The sequence below is a fragment of the Alligator sinensis genome, unplaced genomic scaffold (assembly GCF_000455745.1).
Source record: "Alligator sinensis unplaced genomic scaffold, ASM45574v1 scaffold123_1, whole genome shotgun sequence".
Taxonomy (NCBI): Eukaryota; Metazoa; Chordata; order Crocodylia; family Alligatoridae; genus Alligator; species Alligator sinensis.
The window spans coordinates 2,816,101-2,838,438 of NW_005841985.1; the positions used below are offsets into that span (position 1 = coordinate 2,816,101).

At 42.6% G+C, this 22,338-nt stretch overlaps 1 protein-coding gene across 9 annotated transcripts in view; it reads right to left on the reverse strand.

The window, feature by feature from the left end:
- LOC102381386 (cAMP-specific 3',5'-cyclic phosphodiesterase 4D) overlaps positions 1-22,338 on the reverse strand; it is a 431,023-nt gene that overhangs the window by 150,569 nt on the left and 258,116 nt on the right. For all 9 annotated transcript variants that reach the window (XM_025201141.1, XM_025201143.1, XM_025201135.1 and 6 more), the window contains 2 exons: positions 18,669-18,742; positions 15,441-15,490 (listed from right to left, as the gene is read on the reverse strand). In XM_025201141.1, the coding sequence (XP_025056926.1) occupies positions 15,441-15,490; positions 18,669-18,742 (124 nt within the window). The remainder of the gene's footprint in view (positions 1-15,440; positions 15,491-18,668; positions 18,743-22,338) is intronic.

Here is a 22,338-nt window from a genome sequence, read left to right on the forward strand (position 1 = left end):
CATTGGTGCAGAGCACACCTCAGCAACCTTGCCACCATCCCTCACTCCCCCCAGAGGCTGGGTTCAGCTCTGCCACTCAACCCAGCCACCTTTCACCAAGACCAGGTAAGTCCTACACATGCCATGGGGAATTGGGAGCTTCTCCCTCAGCCCGCTCCTCCTCAAGGCCTCATGTGTGTCCTTGCAGCCTCCCTCCCTGCCTTCCTCCTCTCCTAACTTCCCGCCCCCCTGCTCTCAATCGGCCATGCTGAGACCTACTTCCCAGCAGGGCCAAGACAATCCCCCGACCTTGCCAGCACTCCCTGCTGGATGGAGCTGGCCCTGGTGACAGCAGGGGGGAGAAGTAGGACTCACCCCACAAGCCTATGGGGCCCCAGCTCCACAGCACTGGGGCCATTACCTGAGGACCTGGCCCTCTTGGAATGCTGATATTCGCAGGTAGGGAGATGCTGGGCACCATAGCCTGAGCTGGCTGTGATGCTTGTCCCCAGGAGGATCCCTCCAGGCACATCGTGAGAGGGGATGGCCAGATCACAGGATGGTCGTGGCCCTTGTCAGGGGGATGGACCCACATGGGTCTGGGCGTGGACACATGGGCATGGACTGCCTGTGTGGCCATGTGCCCAAGACTGAGGCTAATCCTTGGGGACCCTCATGAGGCTGTTCCTGACCCATGCCATGTTGTTGTATCTAAAAATGGCTATCCACTTGTTCTTTCTCCAGACAGCCCGTCTGCCAGAGGAGAGGCTGCTGCCCTGCACCCAGGAGCTGCCTGCCAAGTCTCCCAGACACCAGGGGCTATCCAGATGCACTGCCTGCGGCAGGAGCAGTGCACCAAATGAGAGGGCTGGCAGGAGAAGGTGGTTCTGGAGGAGCGGTTACACCACCAGCAGGCACAGGACTTCCAGACCCAACTCCTGCAGAGCTCTGCCAATTCTGCCATGACCATGCTGTGGCCATAGGAAAGTTGCAAGCTGGGAGGGAGGCCCTGGAGCACCTAGTCACCCTGATTGAGGGGGAGTGGCAGCTGGTCAGGGAGAACCTGGAGGAGACACGGCAACTCCGGGCCTCCGTTGACACGGCCATAGCCCATGAGCGCAGGGTCAGTGACCAGCTCATGGCTGCCATTCCTGCCCCAGCCACTCCTGCTGCTGTCCCACAGGCTCCACCAGCCCCACCACAGCCATCTAGCCCTCCTGTGCCCCTGGCACCAGGGGCAGGGCCCAGCTGGTGGCAAGTTGGCTGGATGGTGCCACAGTTGCCCTCCAGCAGGCCCCTCAGGCCCATTATGGGCATCAAGTGACATGGGTCTTGCTTCCCCTTCTCCCAGGCCCAAACCAGCCTGTAATGGCTGCCCCACAGGAGGAGCTCCCACCCTTCTCCCCAGAGCAGCTGCACCCTGGGCCATGTCCTCATGGCCCACACACATGTGGTGGTAGGTCCAGATCCCATGAACCAGGTCAGGGCCGTAGGGCAGCTAATCCCTGAGCCCCTCCTCCCTGTGCCCTGGTCCCTCTCCTGTTCCCTTGGGTCACATATACAGTTTTTATATTTGTTTCACAGTTGGGGTTGATGCACTGGTGATGTTTGGATAGTTTTGCGTTGAGAGGGAAAGGGAATAAAATTGCCTTTGTTTTCAATATAGTCATACTGTGTGTGTTATTGAGGTCCTGGTCATGGACAGGGATGGAGGCCCCTGAGCAGGTGGCCTGGTGCTGGTGTGGTGCCCTACTCAGATGGGTGAGCCAGAAGGTGGGGGGCAATGGCATCCCACACTCTGGCATCTATGTGTTGCTGCTGGAGTGGGTGCTCCTCATCTGCGACACTGCCTGGCTGGCCGGCTCTGCTGCAGCTGCTGCCGGGTGGGCTGTGATATCTGGCAAGTCTCCTCCATCCACTGGGTCTCAAACACCTCTCCCCGGAACTTGCACACATTGTGCAGGACACATGCTGTGGTGATAATACAGGGTATGTGCTTTGGCGCTGTCTCCAGGAGGATGGTGAGGCTCTGCCAGCGTCCCTTCAGATGGCCAAACGCCTGCTCGACAGTGCATCGGCAGTGGGCAAGGGCCTCATTGTACCTCTGCTGCTGAGCATCCAGAGGTCCTGGGAAGGGGCGCATCAGCCAGGGGAGAAGTGGGTATGCTGCATCTGCCACGATGACTGGTGGCATGCTGACATCCCCAATGGTCAGGTCTTGGATCCCTGGGGCAAAGGTCCATGCCTGCATCAGTCCTGGAAATGGCGAGTGGTGCAGCACACGGGCGTCATGAGCACTCCCACCCAGCCGGTGTAACTGTGGGTGAAGCGGTCACAATGGTCTACAACCACTTCAAGCACCACTGAGTTGCTGCCATGGCGGTTGATGTACTGGCACCCTCCCCCAGGGGGGAAGAGGATGGGGATGTGAGTCCCATCGAGTGCCCCTACACAGTTGGGGAGCCCACAGGCCCCCAAACCCTGCCACCACCTCCCCTGGGTCAGCCAGTTGAATGACTCAGTCGGCTAGGGTGTCTTGGATGGCCCCACATACATCCAAGGCAGCCTGGCCAGCGGTGGACTTCCCACCCCAAAGGAGTGGGCCACATACCGCCCAGGCTCATGTGCGGCGGTACACGTGGGGAGTGATTACAAGGTATTCATTGTCAGCTGCTCCCTCTGTTGGGTCTGACCTGGCAGTAGTGGGGTGGGGGGCTGCAACAGGGGCTGGCAGCATGGGTATGCTCCTCCCCAGCAGGGCCAGCTGGTACTCACAGCCCCAGGCTAGGCTGGTGACTCTGGTTCCAGACTGGGCTGTCTGGATGTAGTGATGCTGCTGTGCAGCCACCACCCACTGGCAGTTGGCCCAGAGGTTCAAGCAGCTCTGCTGCAGGGCCTGTACCAGAGCCCAGGCAGCTCTGTGGTCTCTGTATGTGTCTGGTAGGTGTGCAGCCATGGGGCCACAGCTGCAAGCAGGCAGATTCTGTTGCAGATGGCAGTAAGTCACAGCCAGCCAGCAGTCCTCACTGTCAGACTGCTGTAATGGGTAGAGGGCTCAAGGGCCACTGTAAGTCAGGGCAGCTTTGGCAATCCAGTTGGCACGGGGAGCTGGTGTTTCCAGATGCCAAGTGGGTGGGCCTCAGAAGCTCCTGAGGGCAAGTAACCCACAGCTGCTGTCCAGGGCAGCTTTTTATACTGCTGGAGCCAGCACAGGTGGTGGCCCTGGGCTCTCGTTCCCCTAGCTGAAGACCCAGGAGGAGCCAGGCAGGGTTATTTTGCCCCAAGTGGCACAATTTGCTCCACACCAAAGTGCATGTCCAAGCACGTGCGCTGAGGCAAAAAGCCCTGGCACAAATTTGCACCGCTTCTATTTGAGCTGCTGCAAATGCATGTGCTTGCATGTGTGGATGCGCCCATTGGAGCCATTACCAGAGTTTAACTAAAATTTAAGAAAGCTTCAACATTCATTCCTCCCCTGCCCATAAAAAGAAGCAAGGGTTGGCAAAATATTTCTACATCTTTTCAATAGCCATCTGAATAGCACCAAAGGAAAATATCCTTGTTTCATAATGCGTCACCCCAGACATTCAACATAATCCAATTATTCTCAAATCTAAGGTTAGCACATCTAAATGGGGTTTCTTACATAAATGTAGATTAGGAGGGGGAACCAACAAGGGACTGAACTCTGTTATTTTAAGAGTGATGGCATTATTATCGCTTCACCAAAATACACCTTTTCAAGAAGTACAGGTCTGTATCACGTAGGCCAGGTTAATAGGCTTTTAATCCTAGATCCCCCTCAGCCATCTGTTGCCTACTTTCTTTTCTGCATGTAAAGCTCTGAGATCAGTGCCTTACATAACTTTAGAGGAGAGCAGTTAGGCCAACCATAAATAAAGTTCAGTATTATTTAAAGGCTCATAGAAAAAAGATAACAGATCTTACAACTTTATCCTTTAAAAAAAGGTTGCTGTTTTAGGTTCAATAATTATTTTTTATTTTATATATTAATGCCAAGTTTAGTTAAAATCCAATAAAATCAAGGTTAATTAAAAATGTATTAGAGTTAATATTAATATTAGAAAAAAGGTCACTTTTCTCACACATAATTCTAGAAATCACTGTTTAGTGTTATTTAGGTTTTATAGGCATCCTAATGAATGATAAATTTCCTTAAAGACTTTTTCCCTATCTTTCCTTAAGCTGTTTCAAATTGTCCTTTGAACTTCAGAGATCAGAGTTATACCTATTGGCAGCAAAAGGCATGTCCAGTTTGAAGTAAAACACAAATCAAGACAGAACAACAACTAATGCCACAATGGGAAGGCTTTGTGGTCTGTTTTCTATGATGGGAAAAGGTTTAAGTATCAACACTTCTTTTCACAAAAAATACAATATTTGTTTGTGTCCATTTTATGGCCATAATTAGGTTACTGAAAATTAATGCCTCAAAATGTAGTGAAAATATATGGGACAGACACATGGCACATAGCATTCTCAACTAACTCAGGGGAAAAGTGGAATAGACACAAAATGTGCACCATTTATTACAATGGAATACTGTTTTCTGGTAGAACATTATTGCTGTAAAAAATAAAGTTACACTAGAAGGAATTACTTAGGCGTATGTGTCTTGTGTCTGCTACTGTCAATGTCGATTTGATAATAGTGGGGTTGGAATTTGATTCAATGCAAAATGACTTCTATGCCACCTAGCGACCAGGCACTGCAATCAGCACCTACTTCTGGTAGCCAGCTTGTGAAAACTGTTTATGTACTCTAGTACTCCTTCTTACAGAGTAAATTTACTGCAGAATATAATTTGGGGTAAATTACTACAAGGTACTGTGTGTCTACACCGACACCTATAAGACCATATATAGAGTACATGAACGGAAGGGCAGGATAAAAGAAATAAGTAATTTGTGGAACTCTGGCTGTAAACAGACATCTCATTTGAGATAGTTCTAATTAATCACATCAAAATCTGGGACAAAAGAGGTAAAGCACAGCCCTTTATATGAATAACTCTTCTAAGCTGCATTGTAGCTCAGTGTCCAGGGAGAACCTGATAGGCTTGTCCCTGGAATGACTGGCAATTTACTTCAATGAGCTGCAATTAATTTACACAGTACTGTCTCAGGAAGAAAGAGATAGCATATTTTATTTCAGGTATTTCACAGGTACTTAAAGCAGGAGAATGAACTGGGACTTCTGTAGGATCACAGGACACAAAGGTATTCTCATAGCAGCAATGCTACCTCTGTTTATACCCTCAGTAAAACATGTGACAAGTAATTCAACATCATCCAAACTGGTCTATACCGGCTTGTGACAGAAGTTTAAAATATTTTTTGTGTGCGTTTTACAGGCAGGAGCTGGGTTGGATAGAATTAACAATGAAGTTTATTCATTCATTATCTGCTAATGATGACAATAAAACAAGGAGTCCAGAATTCTATTTTTCCTTATGGACAACCACAAACAGCTTGCAACCAACTCTGTGTTATCCATCTTTAATTCTTCTGTTGGGCACTGCTTGGCAGCAAGAAGGGCTGGATTCACATTTCACATTATGGGTACCCCATAAATTATACCAGTGGCCCAAGGCCCCACCCAGAAATCTGGGAACACTAAATTTGCTGGGGTGTCCCATATCAACAAGCCCCCCTCATCGCAAGCAGTAAACACTGGAAAAACTCATTAAAGAATCTATGTGCGATATGCTTGTTGAGGGTAAGATTCTGAACAACAGCCAACATGGCTTCATCATGGGTAGGTTTTGTTTTACCAATCTCATCTCCTTCTATGAACAGGTCTCTCACCACCTGGACATGGGAGAAAAGGTTGACATTATATACCTAGACTTCCAAAAGGTTTTTGATCTAGTATCCCATGATATCCTTGTGGAAAAATAGTAAGATTGTGGGCAGACACAGGCAGACCTGGACAGGCTGGAGTGTTGGGAAGACCAGAATCAGATGAATTTCAACACTCAGAAGTATAAGGTACTGTATCTGGGGGCAAACAATCCCCAACATATCTACAGGCTCGGTGGCGACAATTTGACTTGCACCATGGCCGAAAGGAATCTAGGGGTAGTGATCAACCATTGCATGAACATGAGCCAGCAGTGCAATGCTGTGGCCAGCAGGGCAAACAACACGCTGGCATGTTTTAGACTAGACATTAGGAAGAACTTCTTTACAGTTAGAGGGGCCAAGGTCTGGAATAGGCTCCCAAGGGAGGTGGTGCTCTCCCCTACCCTGGGGGTCTTCAAGAGGAGGTTAGAGAAGCATCTAGCTGGGGTCATCTGACCCCAGCCCTCTTTCCTGCCTATGCAGGGGGTCGGACTCGATGATCTATTGAGGTCCCTTCCGACCCTAGCATCTATGAATCTATGAATCTATGTATTAACCATTGTATCTCATGCAACCTAAGGAACTGTACTCTGCACTGGTGATACCACAGCTGGAGTACTGCGTCCAGTCTGGGTGCTGCATTTCAACAAGGGCATAGAAAAACTTCAGAGTGTCCAGAGAAGAGCAATCCATATGATCAGGGACTTGCAAGGCAAGCCATATGAGGAGAGGCTGAGGGATTTGGGACTCTTCAGTTTACAGAAGAGAAGGCTGAGAGGGAACTTGGTATTGGCTTACTGCTACATCAAGGGAGTACATCAAGAACTCGGTGAACAGGGCACTCCTGGGGAAGACCAAGAACAATGGATACAAACTCCTGGAAGGCTGCTTCAGGCTCAATTCCAGGAAAAACTCCTTCACAGTCAGGGTGTCCAGACTGTGGAATAAACTCCCTCCAGTGGTGGTGCAGTCACCTACCCTGGAAATCTTCAAAAGGAGACTGGACAGTCACCTTGCTGGGGCCACTTGACCTCAGTTGTCTTTTCCTGCCTAGTGCAGGGGGACTAGATCCGAAGACCTACAAGGTCCCTTCTAGCCTCTAACAATCTATACATTTATGAATCTATGGCTGCAGCCTGGACATCCAGTCTCAGCTATACCACTGTGCTGAGACACTACAATTACAAAACAGAGGGGGCTAGGCCTATGTGACCAGTAACTGCCAGGACCTATTCCTGGTCAGTCTGCTCCAGGGATTAATACCCTCATGGTATTATCCCACTCAAAAAAAAAAGGTGGGGGGAGGGAGGAAATAGAGGTCTCAAGCTCCGAGACAGGCTTTCTTTCCCTGTACCTGAGGCTTTCCCTTCACATAGCTTTCACTCACCTCTTCAGCAAAGGGGTGGGGGATGCCCACCTTGGGGAGCAGTTTTTCTGGCTCTCAATGCTGCTGTGCAGCTCTTAGCAATGCCAGGAGAAAGACATAAAAATCTTAGTTGGGTTGTTCGTATACACTTGGTGCGACATCACCCAAGCCTTGTCCAATTAGGGAGTGCCATGCTCTAGCTTCTCTCTTACTCAGTCTTCCTGCAGAATCACTGCTTCCTCTGGCCAATGAGGACAGAGGAATTTACATATTTTGTCCAGATGCAGGTCCTGCCTTTCCATGTGCAGAGCACATGGCTAGAACAACAGGGGCCATCTTGCCCACATAAGAACACACACACACAAAATGCAATACACAACAACCAAAAGTGCACATTTTACCTTAGACAATTCAAGTGTGTGTAGGTATTACACATCTAAAGTGTAAAACTGATTATATTATCTGCTGTGTGCAGACAGGAACAAGATTACCCTCTAGAAATGTTTAGACATCTCTCCATTCCTACAACAGGGGCACTTACACACCCAGAAAAGATAACAAATATTCCTATACTTTATACCTGTAACTCATGTCCCAAACTCCTCTTTGGGTATCCACTAGGTAAAACAGAATCCTGCCTAAAGTGCTTATATTGGTGTGTGCTATGGAGATCTTCTGAACAGGACATTATCAACATTCCACCAACATTAATACACATGCTAATATGGACCTCCCATACAGTATTTCTTTCAATTTGTCAATTTTGCTCTCTTATTCCCCTATTCTACCAACAACATAAAACCCATGATGCACAATACTGAGTGTTACTTCTGTCCTTTTTGTTTGAAAAAACAAATACAATTTACATGACTATCTTTACGGAGATGAAGTGAAGGAGAGATTTTTAAAGGCACATACAGGACATAAAAGCACAAATTTAACTGATTTGCAATAAGACTTGTGCTCTTAAGCCACAATGGCACATTTGAAAATATCCCCATAAAAGCACTAATCTCCTATATTGGATTGAGCTGGACTGACTTGTGGCCGCTATTCATCTTTTATGTCAAGCCTTTCTAATTACCTAATTCAACCACTAAATCTTCCCTGCTGTATATCCAGAGAGACATGCCACAGGAAGAAAATTTCTTAATAGCAGGGGCCATTACTGTATATTAGAAGAACTCAGGATGTCCCAAACAAGATTTTACACTAGGCAATGCAATCTTTTTGGTACCTATTTTAAAGTCCTCATTAATATAGATGGTATGGCAAATTATATTTAGTCAAAATACCACAAGATATTTAGGGCATTTAGACATATGCTCCAGGAGTGGGATGGGGCGGCCGCTTTAATTAGAGCACCCCACCACCATTTTGAAATGTAGGGCTGCTGATACATGAGATGCTGGAGTTTGCTGGAGTGCAATAATTGCTATGCTTCAGCAGACTCAATTAATCTAGTCTGCTCCAACATGCTGGAATTCCAGAGAATCGGAGCAGCCTCCTTCCTCATATATAAGAACCCTTAGATAAGTTTTACTTTTTTATTTACATTTACCATATTAAAACACTGTTCACTTTGATGAAGTATTAAAAACAAATCCATAATGATAAAGAACACACAGCAGCAAAATACTGGTAGTTCCTACTAGGGCTGTGTGAAGCTTCAGGTACTGATTCAATTCGGAGATTCGGCCCGATTCGGCTGAATTCGGTGGCTGAATCTCCAAATCCTAATTGAATCAGGGAACCAATAAAAAGTTCCGAATCTTTCTAAATCCGAAGCCGCCCAGCCCCCCCTCCCCCCCCATGGCTGCCTTGCCCGCCCGAGCCCTGGCCCTTTAAGAAAAAAAAGCCCCCCAAAAACCTCGCATTCACTAGCTCCTGCAGCAGCCTCAGGGCTTCAGGGGGCTCAAGGAAGAGCCACCCACATGGCAGGGGGCAGCGGGGATCACCTCTGCCGGGCAGGAACTGATGAGTCCAGTGTTTTGGGGTTTTTTTTCCTTAAAGGGCTGAAGCTGGGGCAGGCAGGGCATCCATGGGGGGGGGGGGTTGGGACAGTGAGTGGGGTCAGGGGGCTCATGGCAGAGCCCCTCATGCAGTGTGGGGCACTGCGGGGCAGTGGGGATCACCCTCTCCCAGTAGCACTTGGTGAGTCAGGGCTGTTTTTTTCAAAGTGCCAGGAGCTGGGGCAGGTGGGGCAGCCTTTGCCAGGCTGGGAGAGGGGTGGGGGATGGGCCTGGCTGATTTGGAGATTGGGAGATTTGGCAGTCACCGAATCTCTGAATCAGAATTGGCCAAATCAAATGGGGACAGTGATTCAAATCACCAAATCGAATTACTGTCCCCCGAATCAGCCAAATCTGAATCTGAAGTGAATACTAGCCGCTTCGCACAGGCCTAGTTCCTACCTCACAGCTAATAAACCCCACTTCAAAACCAATAGGTATCAACAGAAAGCACAGAGTACCAGTTTCATATGCAACCTGCAGGAAACTCCATTCAACAAGCAGAATGCTGCAGTCTGTACCAGATGGACTTAAGGTGTGATGCATGGAAAGCTTGTTATCATAGTTCATGTACTACTGACAAAAAATAAGTGAATATACAGTAGCAAGCTAGTGTTAATTTACTACATGATCTCCTATAATATTTTTTTTCACTAGTGGTATATTCTTTGTATATACCAGGAAGATCATAGGGATTCTAATAATATTAAACCACATACTTTCTAATTTTTAATGAATGCAAAGATATTTGCTCATTTCTCATTTCATAATTTCATATATACTCACTCTATATATGCCATTAAGACAGGGATGGGATATTTCTTAATGGGAAATTTTACACTGTAAGTATTTTACAATTACTAAGGTTTTGGTAGCATGACAAAGATAGTGCCTTCTTTTCAGGTTAAATATAAGTAAACCTCTGTTGCTAAACCTGTGTCTTTCCAAAAATATTTTAGGAAAGATATTATGTAGCTTGAAATCTGGTCCACACTGATGTTCCAGTGATGCTCACGCACATTCTAAACTCAGTATGTGACTCCTTGCTGCAGCCCCGAAGCCCTAGTTTTCTCAGAAGTTTACTTCATTATTTAAACAGGGCACATTGCTATGAAACTACAAGTCTTTAGCCAGCTTTAGGGAATGGCAAAGGCTGCCAAGATACTGCATGAGATGTGTTAGGGGTTTGCTGGTACAGTATGCATCCACTTTAACACTTCAGGTACCTATACACTTGCTCCGAAGTGTTCTAATTAGAATGCATCAAAGCAGACTCATTTAATTGATTAATTGAGTCTGCTCTGCATTCTACTTGGAACACTCTAGCACTGCTGTAGCATCACCTGCGTAAACCTCCACAGGCTTAAAAATGGCTGTGGGGGTACTTTAACTAAAGCTCATTCAATGAGCTTTAGTTAAAGTGTCCCATGGCCATTAAAAATGTACAGGGCCTTAATACAGGTGATACTGCAGCATTTTAATTAGAGCGGCTCTCTGAGAAACTTTCCAATTAAAATGCTGCCCCTTCCCCATCACCCTCAAGCATGTGTATAGGCAGACTTCCAGACTCCTCAAAAGAATGAACAATTACTTATATTTTCCTCAACTAAGCACAGAATCTCAAAACTTGCTTATTTTGCTGTAGCCCTTAGGACTTTTGTGCCAATGTAAAGGTTAATTGTTATTTATTGATGGTTAGATCTTATTATCATAAACACAATGTTATGCCATATGAATTTAGATGTATGGAAGATGTGATTCATTTAGCAAGGAAACTCCTTTTTGGCTGAAGAGCTGAGCTCTAAGCACAGAAGAACTGTAGGTCTTTATTCAAGGCATACAATAAACAGAGGATCTCAGTGGCAACATGGGAAGTGCAGCTTCAGGCTCATGTCTTACAGGCTGGCATGTTTTAGGCTGTTCACTAGGAACCAGAGTTGATATTGGAGATAAAATATCCCACTGTCCAGCACACTGAAAGCAATTGTTCTTATTGCTTTCTTTAAGTACAGCTTCTGAAGAGATTCAATATGGACAACTTAAAGTAAGCAGAACATACTCCATTTACTAAGTAAATACTGCATATTTATACTTAATAAGAGCAGCCCACTTAAAAAACCACCCACCTCCTTTTTTCTCCTACAATCACACACCAGTATCTTCTTTACATACCTCCGCTCACATGAATTTTTGTCCTGGTTTCCATACTTGTTACCAAACAGGCTAAATATTTTTATGTATGTGCTAATCTGTACATGTCAACTCCAGTGTTACCTAATTTTAGCTAATGCACTGTTTTGTCTTCATTTGTGTCCTCCACTCCTTTGGATCTATATGAAGATTTCTACTCGCCACCTTACTGACCTTCTTTTGCCAAATCCCTTTGCATCTTTCTCTGACTCTGCCATGCTGTCCCATTAGTTAGAGAAACTCTCTTAGCATTCTGACATTCCCCTCCTCATTCAAATCCTTCTTTAAAACACTTATTTCGAGGAGCCTACTGATGATCGTGTACTTGTTAAAAAATGGCCTTGCTTAATGGCACATATATCTTCCTGTTTATTGCACTGGTGCCTTGTGTCCTCAGGTGCCCTTCTGTTGACAGTTTAAGAAATAATATCTGTGCTACTATGATGAGCATCATCTGGCATTACACTCTACCACTGAATGGTCAGATATTTAGAGCAAACAGAACAACCACAAACAGGAAGACTTTCCAACAGCTTTGAAACTGGGCAGACAGCATTTCAAACACCAAGGGGCTAGGTGGCGCCAAAAGATTTACTTTTTTGGAAATGCTGGGAGAGAGGTGAGAAAAACATCCATACTGTTCTTTCTCCATTGGCATAATGCCTTGGTGTAACATGCATAACCAGGATTATATATGCCTCAGGTAGAGACCGATGCATAGTTCTGGGTTTCTGTCATGAAATCCGTTGGTATAGAAACAAGAGAAATACCAAATACAGCTTTATTTGATGGGAAAACCAGTTCAGACAAAATGCAACCTATCTTTAGTCTTCACTCAATACCCAAAATGAATCTTAATCTCTTGGAAGCTTTCTTGTGGTTCAGTGTCTTCCTAGCCAGTAAAGTCCTTTTGCCCATTCCAGTGCAGAGACGCATAGTTAGCTGTGTTAGTCTGACGTCAAGTAGAAGGCAGGGTAGATATTCACCTTAAGGATTAATCAAAGAGTGTGTGTGCACGCGCGTGTGTGTGTATAGCAAATTTTTTTGTGAGCAGAAGCTTACTTCATCAAATGCTATGAACGGATATGCACATGGCAGTATTTAAGGATAAATTAAAATACAAAAGACAAGGGAGGAAGAAAAAGGAAAGGGAATGGAGGGCAGTACACAGACATAACTGGGTGTGTCTACGTGTTCATTAATGCAGCATAGTTACTGCACATTAAATTTAGTACTTAAATAACCACGTACTAAATCAATGTGCAGTAATTTGCACTACTGCACAGTAGCACTGGCACACTTTTTTTAGTGATGCTAACTGCACAGTAGCCTAAAACTACTGTACATTAGTGTATTAGCATGGTTTTGGCCCGGCATGCTACTGTGCAGTGTTATTAGGCTACTGCGCAGTTAGCATCTCATGTAGACATGTCCACTGTGTAGAGAAGGCACACCACATCCAGCAGTTCTTTCATAGGGCAGAGTAACAGTGAATTAGATTACATTATGTCCACTCTTCTTTGCTTTCCATTGGTGCTTCCTATACATTGCCTGGCATGGTTACATTTTCTAGATTAGTTGCATACACACTGTTCTTCAAGGATGAACCAAAAGCAAATCCCAAGACCAGTGGGAAACTTAAACAAATCAACAACAGAGTCCAGTATGGTCCTGTGTTCTAGGCAGATAATCCTACTAAAGGAAAGAATCTGACCTTGAGACATTTTTAAGGTACTGGCTTGGTTAATTGTGTGTGGGGAATATCTGAGTGCAGGTGCAAGTGTGCCCCCTAAGGGTACTAAGTATTTTCTTTTATTATTATAAACACTTCCATGCTGCTGACTTTTGAAATCTAGTGCCTAGAAATGGGAAAAGAACAAAAATGTAGAAGACAAGGAAGTCCAGAAATTAAAAATAAGAATAAACGTAAATAGCTCAAATGATTTAAAATGAAATAAAGTAAAACCAAGCCCTAGAGCTTCTTCAAAGAATGTAGTAATATAGGGTTATAGTTATAGTTACCATAAGAAATGTTCACAATACACGAGAAATCTTTGCAGTTACTTTTCTCTTAATTCATTTAATTACCAAGCTTTTAAGAGTTATTACAAAAGACTGTTAAATATGGAGGAATGTCAGCATGTAAAGTGGCATTTAAAAAGCCTAAAAGTGAAAAGAAAGTTTTCCACTCAAGCTGTGAGCTACACATGCCTAAGGAAGGATCACAGATGTGCACAATTTGTCTTAAACTAGATTAAGCATTTAGCCACAATTTACATCCTTACTAGTGAATATCAGGTGGAGTTACATGTGCTACAGAAACTTATAATTAACAGCAATATAGAGCTATTTTGCAGTATTTCAACCCTGTGCCAAATTAAACAGTGGTGTTGGCAAGTGGCTTTGGCAAACTCACATATTGAGGTTCACTCAAACTCTGCTTACACTGAAAGTAGAAAAAACAACCACATTTAACAAAATTTTCCAAATATCAACTGCTGAATTCTTCAGCGGAAAAGATATGTTAGAGGGGTACACCTTCAAACCCTCAACTCAACAGCTTAATCTGGAAACACATGAAGTCCTGACATGACAAGAAGAGTGAAAAATGAAGGTAGACATCTGAGACTATGAAAAGCAATTCAGGTTTAGAATGTAATCATCAGCACTTAATGATGTGAAGAAGCGAGTGTGGGAGATGCATGTTCTGTGTTCAAATAGTAAATAAAAAATAGAAGTGGTTAGGAAGTTTTGGTAAACATCATTTTTTTCATGATCTAATCCCAAATTTTCTGACCACCCCTAGGCAAAAATGTTTAGGTAAAATATTAAGTCCCACAGAGTTTTATTGGAGGAGGATCCCACACTGTTGCTTTTATTAAATATGCCTTTTAAATAGTTTGGCTATTGACTTGATTTTATGTATGTCATAAAGCAATGTGGATTTCTAAAGACAGGGCCTTGTAGAGCCAATGTGACTGTGCTGTGTGGTGGGAAGAAGAAGAGGACTATTCTCAAAAGCCCAGAGAAATAAATCTTTATAGGTGACTAAAAAAGGAAAGCCACAACCTGTAAATAAGAACGAAAGCACTGTTTTCTCCCTGAGTTACTGTCTCATGAAACAAACAAAAAATCAAATCTACTTTCTTTGGATAAAAATACTCAATGTTGAAAATTATGGAAATGCTAAACTATCCATTCAAGGGCCCTTCATGTACATTAAGAGGAGGCTAAAACACTATTGGTTCACTTAAGCGGCATCCTACTGTGGATTTGTCTGCCCAGGGATGTTACATTGTGTAAGAACTCATGCTAACACATATTAGGTAATACCATATAAATTGATAGGACTCAATGTTCTCTAAAGCTAACTAAGATCAGCTGACATGATGCTAAATAAGTGCGCCAAGGTAAGATTTCCAAAAGATGGAGCTGATTTAGGAGCCCAAATATGTTTCCAAAATAAAATATTTTAAAAGTAATTTTTAAAAATAAAAGTTTGAAAACTGCTTTTCAAAGGGGTTGGACTCCTAAGCACCGAACTGAATTTTGGGAATAGAATCTAGGTTCTTAAGTCAAACAGGTAATTTTGAAAATTAGCTCCCTACCAATTTATGCTAACTGCTGTCATACTAAGATATTACCTCAACATCCCAATTGGAAACCCAGTGAGCTGCCATTCCCACTGTTACATTTTGTTGCACTGGTGTACTAGTCTATGTATTACCATTAAGACACATACTGATATATTTTTTAAAAACAAAGGAAAAAGCTTCGTTTACTGAAATTGCCAACATACAGAAAAGCAAAAATTGGGAGTGAATGTATATTAACAACAAAGATAAAAACCATAAAATGGTAGTCTAAATTGAGACATTACTTATTTGATATTTACAGTAAAAAAATTGCCTAGACCAGCTTTTATTAAATAAACTTAAGGATGTAATAGAACGTGTTTATATGCAGTCAGGTTTATAAGATGAGGATTCTTTCACACAGAAACACTGGGGTTATAATAATTTCTCTTACCTGTAATGGTTGCTTTGTTGATGGATGGTTGGTTACACATAGGTGATCGTCTAACAATGAAATTAAATATATATATATATATATAAATATGAGGTTTTAGGTTAGTGAATTTTAAAAATATTCAACTTGAAACACTTTTATTTAGGAAATTATTTGGGGTTGAAACATATAGAAATTGTCAAAAATAATATATTCAGAAATAATAAAAAGCTCATAGATATATCTCAGAGTTCACAGTTGAACCTCACATCACTCCACAATATTGAGTATTCCAGCATTGGAACATTTCAAGCATGAAAACTACATTGAAAAAGGAACTGTAACATAGTTTGGCTAAGCTCAAGTTCTTATCTGGCATAAATGGTACAGCATGATTTGGGCTGTCCATGCTGGTGAGTCAAAAAAGACCAGGCCAACACTCCACCTAATACAACCACAAACACATGCAGTAAGCATGAATATTTGGGAGAGCTGCACTGTATATATACACATCCCATTTAATTTATTTAGTAGTATATTCCAGAATTCCGAGGGATCTAGAGTGAAATTCTGGTCCCATTAAGTCGGGGGTTTCGAACACATCTGGCCCCGTGGACCGTATCATGCCCAAAGTTCCCTCATGCCCACATGCCTGATCCAGCACACACTGTGGGGACCATGTGTGGTGGCGCGAGCCTGAGACCCAGCTCTAGCAAGTGTCACTGGTGGAGCAGCCTGGGCCCCAGTCCCAGCAAATGCCACATGTAGCATGCATCCTGGGCACTGCATGCACAGCTGGGCCTGGCACAACAGGACAGCACTGGGGAGGCAGATTCTGGGGCTCAGCAGGCTGTATCTGGCCAGCGGGCCATAAGTTTGACACCTCTCCATTAAGTTAGTTGTGTCTATTCAGTTCAGGACAATAACATTTTGGCTTGACGATATGAACAAACTGAGTTTTACACGACTCTGAAAATCTGTAAATTATGCAATCATGGGTCAGGATTTTAACAGCTGGGAAACTGACAGGCACTGCATATGACATTAGTTTAACCCAATTTGTCACCTGGCAGTACAATTAAAGTATATGTGAACATAAAGGTATCATTTTAAATGGTTTAAATAGATACATTATGACTGTACTCTGCAAAGAGCAGTGGAGGAAAAGAAGTAAATCAAGTAAGCAAAACTAATCCTGACAACATTATTTTAATTTAATTTTTGCACAGAAAAGTGACATAACTATTTGAAGTTATTATAAAATAAATCCCATTTGAATCATTCCCATAGTCCTTGAAAGCAAAACTAAACTTTGATGATTGTAATCTGTTGTTTACTTTTGCCATGAGCTATTAAACATCTGATACATTCCACTGTGTCAGTATTTGAGTACTAAGTAAAAGCATTCCATTGAATTCCAGGAATACATCCTGATAATTTGCATTATTACTATCCTTAATACAGGGTTTGATAAATATTTTATTCTTGAAGAATACTTTCTTGAAAAATAAAATTTCCTTTCTTAGTTTTTCATGATATTCATTTCACAGTCATCTGCAGAGCAAACAGTACAGAGCGATTCACTATTTGTGAGTGACAGATGAAAAGTCATAATTTTCAGGAGTAATAAGAATGCCATTATTGACTGAAACTGGATTTAGAAGAAATATTGAAGTATAGTTATAACTGCAACAGAACTTGACCCGTGACTGCAAGAGTGTTTATGTTCATTCTGGCTCAGAATTCAAATAAACCATTCAGCAAGTGTTTAATGCCATCTATAGTCAACAAAGATTTAGATCTTTCTTAAAATTTAGTATGTGAATTCTTAAACAAATTCTTAAATTTTAGCATGTGAATAGTCTCGACACAATTAAACATGGGCCTAAGTGCTTTGCTGACTTAGGCTAGGGACAGACATTATACATAAACCAGTTTAAGTGATCAGAAACTGGTTTAAACCTGTAACAGAACAGATGTTCAGTGCACATAAACTAGTTTGAAAAGGGCTGAAACTGGTTTGAGATAAACCTGGTTGAATGTAGTATCAGACTTAACTGATTTGGGTCAAAGTGGTTTAAGCAATGTCTATCTCAGGCCCCTTGCTAGTTTAAGATAAACCAGATACCCCCAGCATCCTGGCATGCCCTCTGGCCTGAGCGGGGCTCTCTGCTCCATAGCAGGGATGGCTCCTCCCCTCCGCCCCAGGCTGCAGCTCCAACACAGACTGTGGGCTGCTTCCCTCCTCTACCTCACCACTCTCTGATAAGCAGGAATCCCTCCCTCCCCTTTACTTTGCTGAGGAGGTGTCTGTGTATTAGCTAGCAGACCACATGCTGGCTACTGTTCCTGCTAAATCAACAGGTAGAATCAACAGGCAGAATCAACAGGTAACTTAATGTCCTTCTGTTGTTTTCTTAATGGGGTAACAAACACTGAATTAGCAGGTAATAAACACTGTTATCAATTCCTTGCTGGGCTAATCAGAGCACCCTGATAAGGTCTGGCCATGCCCCACCTCAGCTCAGTACTGTGGAAGGGAGGGGAGGGCTGCTCTAGTACCCCCTAGCTTCTAGTCTGAGCCACTGCAAGCATGTGCCTGCATGTCTGGGATGTCTGTGCAGTTACAAACCAGTTCAGCCTAGCTAGGTTAGACTAACCTGCAAAAATTGAATCAATTCAGGCTCAGACTTTTTGAATGTCTGTCCCTAGCCTTAAGGCCCAAGTGTTTGTGCTTCACAAACAGAACAGCAAGCAATGGTGAAGCAGTCCAAGTACTGAATAAAACATGAAAGAAGCTGCAATATTCAGTAATATTCATAATAGTTTCTAAATCAGCCTAACAATAAGGTTAAGGTTTCAAATGCACTTTCACTTTCAGATCTTTATAAATTTGTATTTCACAAAGGACCAGATATTCACTTAAGAAATCACTGCTGGATAAAGACAACAGTACAAGTTTACTAATCTGTGTTCTAAATGTCAGAGATTAATACATTTTTTGGGAAAATATCAGGAGCAGAATTTACCAGCTTTACTAACATTAAGCAGTACTTTCATAGTCCTCAAATAATGTTATTCAAGTGAACAAGACTACTTGTACAGAAATACTTTCATGGTGTTTAAGTCACTGCAAGAGCAAATGATAGCTGGTTCTAACGATAGCTCTTGGTTCTAACAGTTAAAAAGAACTATTCCAAAATGATTAGGGTAAGGCTGTGGAGGGTGGGGTGGGGAGTGCACACTTACTTGCTGGGTGCCCGATCTTGTAAGTTGGTTAATGCAGCAAAGTTATTCCGTACAGTACGTAGGCTGGCCAGAACCTGAAACATACATGGATATTTAATTTTACATCTTTATATTTGTGAGACTGATTTATCTCTACCCCACTGTGTTAAAGGTGAAAAAACATGACATTACATACAAGAAGACTGTAATTTTTTTTCAGGATTGTTTTACTGTCTGAAGCTTTTGACCACTATTTAATAGTAAAGCTTTCATAATACAAGGGCTATATTTTATATCTTTCTTTTTTCTTCACTAAACAACTCCAATTCATTATTGTTTAAAGGCAGCCTTAGTTGAAGTCATAGACATTTTTCACAGAATACTACTTAGTATCCAAAGGGACCATATAGGCATGTTTTGAGAAAGAAGGCCCATTCAAAGCTAGTTCTTTGTATGATTGATTATATTGTATGCAAGAATGATTATAGAAATTTCCATTTTTAAGGCAACCAGCAGAAATTCAAAGGTGGCTGACTGGCCTTGTCTAGACTTGTAGGAGAAAAGTCCTGTAGCTCTCTTAAGGCTCCACACCATCCTATAGTGTCTGAGGTGAGAAAAGCTGAGGAGGAAAAACTTGTCACATGAGCAGATAGGGAAGCCATCAGGGCTCAGGTAAGTCATTGGCCTTGTGCATCTAGGAGAGATTGTATAAAACCTTCCCTTCCAGCATGCATCTCATTTGAAACTCAAATTAATAGTCACTATGAGGAGGTACCAGAAGAGCATCACATAGTTACTGTAAGTAGCCTCTACCATGTGGAATAGGGTACTAGAGTTGCTAAGGTACACCTGTCTAACCAAGGAGTGAATATATTTTGTCTGATGTTAAGGAGAGAGCCTGGGAACTCTGGTGAGGACTGAGGAAGAGGCAGTAAAGCTAATTGCTGGTGCCTCCTTATGGCAGTTCTCCCACCCAGGTATTCATTGTACAGGGGATCCTACTCTCTAATAAACCAGAAGCATATGTCAATGATGGGGAACTCTCTCTTAAAGAAGCTGGGGCGGGGGGAACATGGTAGGAATCCCAATGTCAAATACAGTGAGGAGACTGTATCCCTGTTTTCAAGCCCCTTAATAGTCATACAAATGTAGGGCAGTGGGGTCTCAGAAATAGGCTGGGGATCATCCATGCAAATATGGGGAGCTGTCCACAGGCCTCCATCATGTGGAAATTAGCCAAGAAGTAATTGTGACCTACTTGTTGTTCTCAGATGTATATGCATTAATAAAGTTGCCTAATTAAAATTCATCGCTGGCATCCTGCATATCCAGGATAAAGCAGCAAGCTTTTACATTTTACATCCAGTTCAAAATATAATATAAATATTACTAAGAATATAAATATAACTAAGTTAGCAAATTCACAGACCTTGTGTGTATAGGCATTAAGAAATACATGTGTCAATAATAAAAGATCATGTCTGCATTATAGACATGTATAGATGGCAAAGATTCATAGATTGTAAGGCAGAAAATCATCAGGTCCAGCCCCCTGCCCCAAGCAGGAAAGATAACTGGGGGTCAGTGACCCCAGCAAGGTGACTGTCTAGTCTCCTCTTGAAAGAGGCATGGGGGGAATGTAAAAAGCAATATAAGAAGAAGAAAGGAAATGTTGCATTTTAGAGACAGAAGAAAAGAGAAAAAAATAGTAAGAAAAGGAACATGAAGATTTTGTAGAGAGGCGGGTTGAACTGGCAGTGAAAAGGGAAAAAGAAGGCTAAAAGAAAAAGTGTTTATTGTAAGGAGAGACTCACACAACTTCTTAGTGAGTATGTATTTAATTTTTATGTCACCCTATTATACTCTCTGGACAGATATGCTATTCCTCTACCATGGTGGGAGGATGGGATGAGAGGTCTAGCTGGGTTTTGAGTTTGTGCGCTAAAATGGCTTGGATATCAATCTTGTAGCTTATAGTAATGACATTGGTGGGCCACATTCTGTCTGTTTTTGGGTGAGTCCTTTCCTAGTTGTACAACTGTGCAAAGGGAGAACCAGAACCTTACTGTTTGAAATTGAGTGCAAAGTATATGTGTCCACTGAATGTGTACTCAAATAGGGTGAGAGATTGGGGTTATGGGCTTTTCACCCCTAGTCAGTTCACTAAAGGGTAATGTTGCCCCTTCTAAAAATATTATATATAATATGGTCTGCCTATGTATTCCACCTGCCTCAGCATACTGTACGTAGTCTGCCTCTGGCATGTGCAATAGACTCTACACATGACTTAGCTAAAAGTAACAGTATAATACTTGATTATTAGTTTCAGTGGACTTTGGAATTAAATAATGTGAGTTTATCTAAAATAAGAGTTCTAATTATTGTTTCTTCATAATTCCACCCAAGGGAAATACTTCTGTATATAAAAGCATACAGTTACGTGCAGGCTTTGCCAGGATTAAAATCTACTGGAGAAAACAAAGTACTGGGCTCTCCAGTATTGCAACCTCCTTTCTAACTGCACATACCTCTGCAGCACAAGACTTACTGAACTAAACTGGTCATAATTTCAAACTAAGAATGCAAATGTATGATCAAGCAATGAATTAAATACAACCAGGCTATTTTTAGGCACCATGCCAAAACAGAATTGTTTCAGGACAAGTCCTTACTTCTATTTAAAATCATTCAAAATGTATTTTTCCTTTGAAAGCGGAATGCTTAAAATAAGTAAATTACAATACTTTTAGTATGCTAAAATATCAAAGAAATTGATATTTCAATACCCTAGTAATAATGAGCTCATGTTTACTTTATTCATCCCCTATTCAGTTAAAAAATAAATATTATCTGCTTTGGGTCAGGTCCTGTACTATGGTGCACAGTATACTGCTCTATCCTTTGTAATAAAGAAAGTGGTTGCAGGAGTGGGCCAATACACCCACAACCTCAAAGATAGTTAGGCCCCTAACTACTATTTAGGTAACCTATCTCCCATACAAATAGAGGAGAGTGAGGCACCTAAATACCTCTGAGAATCTAGAAGGTAGTGACTGTGAGCATGTCTACACGTGTGCATTTACTGCGCGGTACCTGAAATGATTTTGCAGTACAGGTGCGTATCTGCACATGCATGCCTGTACAGCACAGTAAATACAGTGACTTATGCTGACTTGTGCATAAATTTAATATCTGCATCATGCAGGTATCAAATTTATGCCCAATTATTTACTGCACAGTAATGCATGTGTAGATGCCTTACTGCTCAGTAACACTGTGTGGACTGACTTGGGAATAACTTTAGCCCCAACTCAGTCCACATACAGTGTTAATGTGCTTTAACACCTGCATGTGTAGATGCTGGCCTATTCTCTCTTACTGCACAGTAACTTACTGTGCAGTAAATTTAAGCTGGTCTAAATGCACGCATAGATATGCCCGATCTTTAAAAACAACTGGTAGCATTAGAGCAATGTAGCAATGACGGTTCAGGAATTATGTGAGAAGCAAGGTTTCCTTAAAGCAATGGTTTTCAAACTGTTTTTTGTGGTACCCTGGGGTTCTGCAATTAAGTGTTCTGCAAAATGACTGGGGGTAATGGTGGAGCAGATCGGGGGGCAGTGCAGTACCATTGTGGGGCCAGGGCTCCTGCCTCCATGTCAATCTTTATGATAGGAGCAGCAGCAGGAGT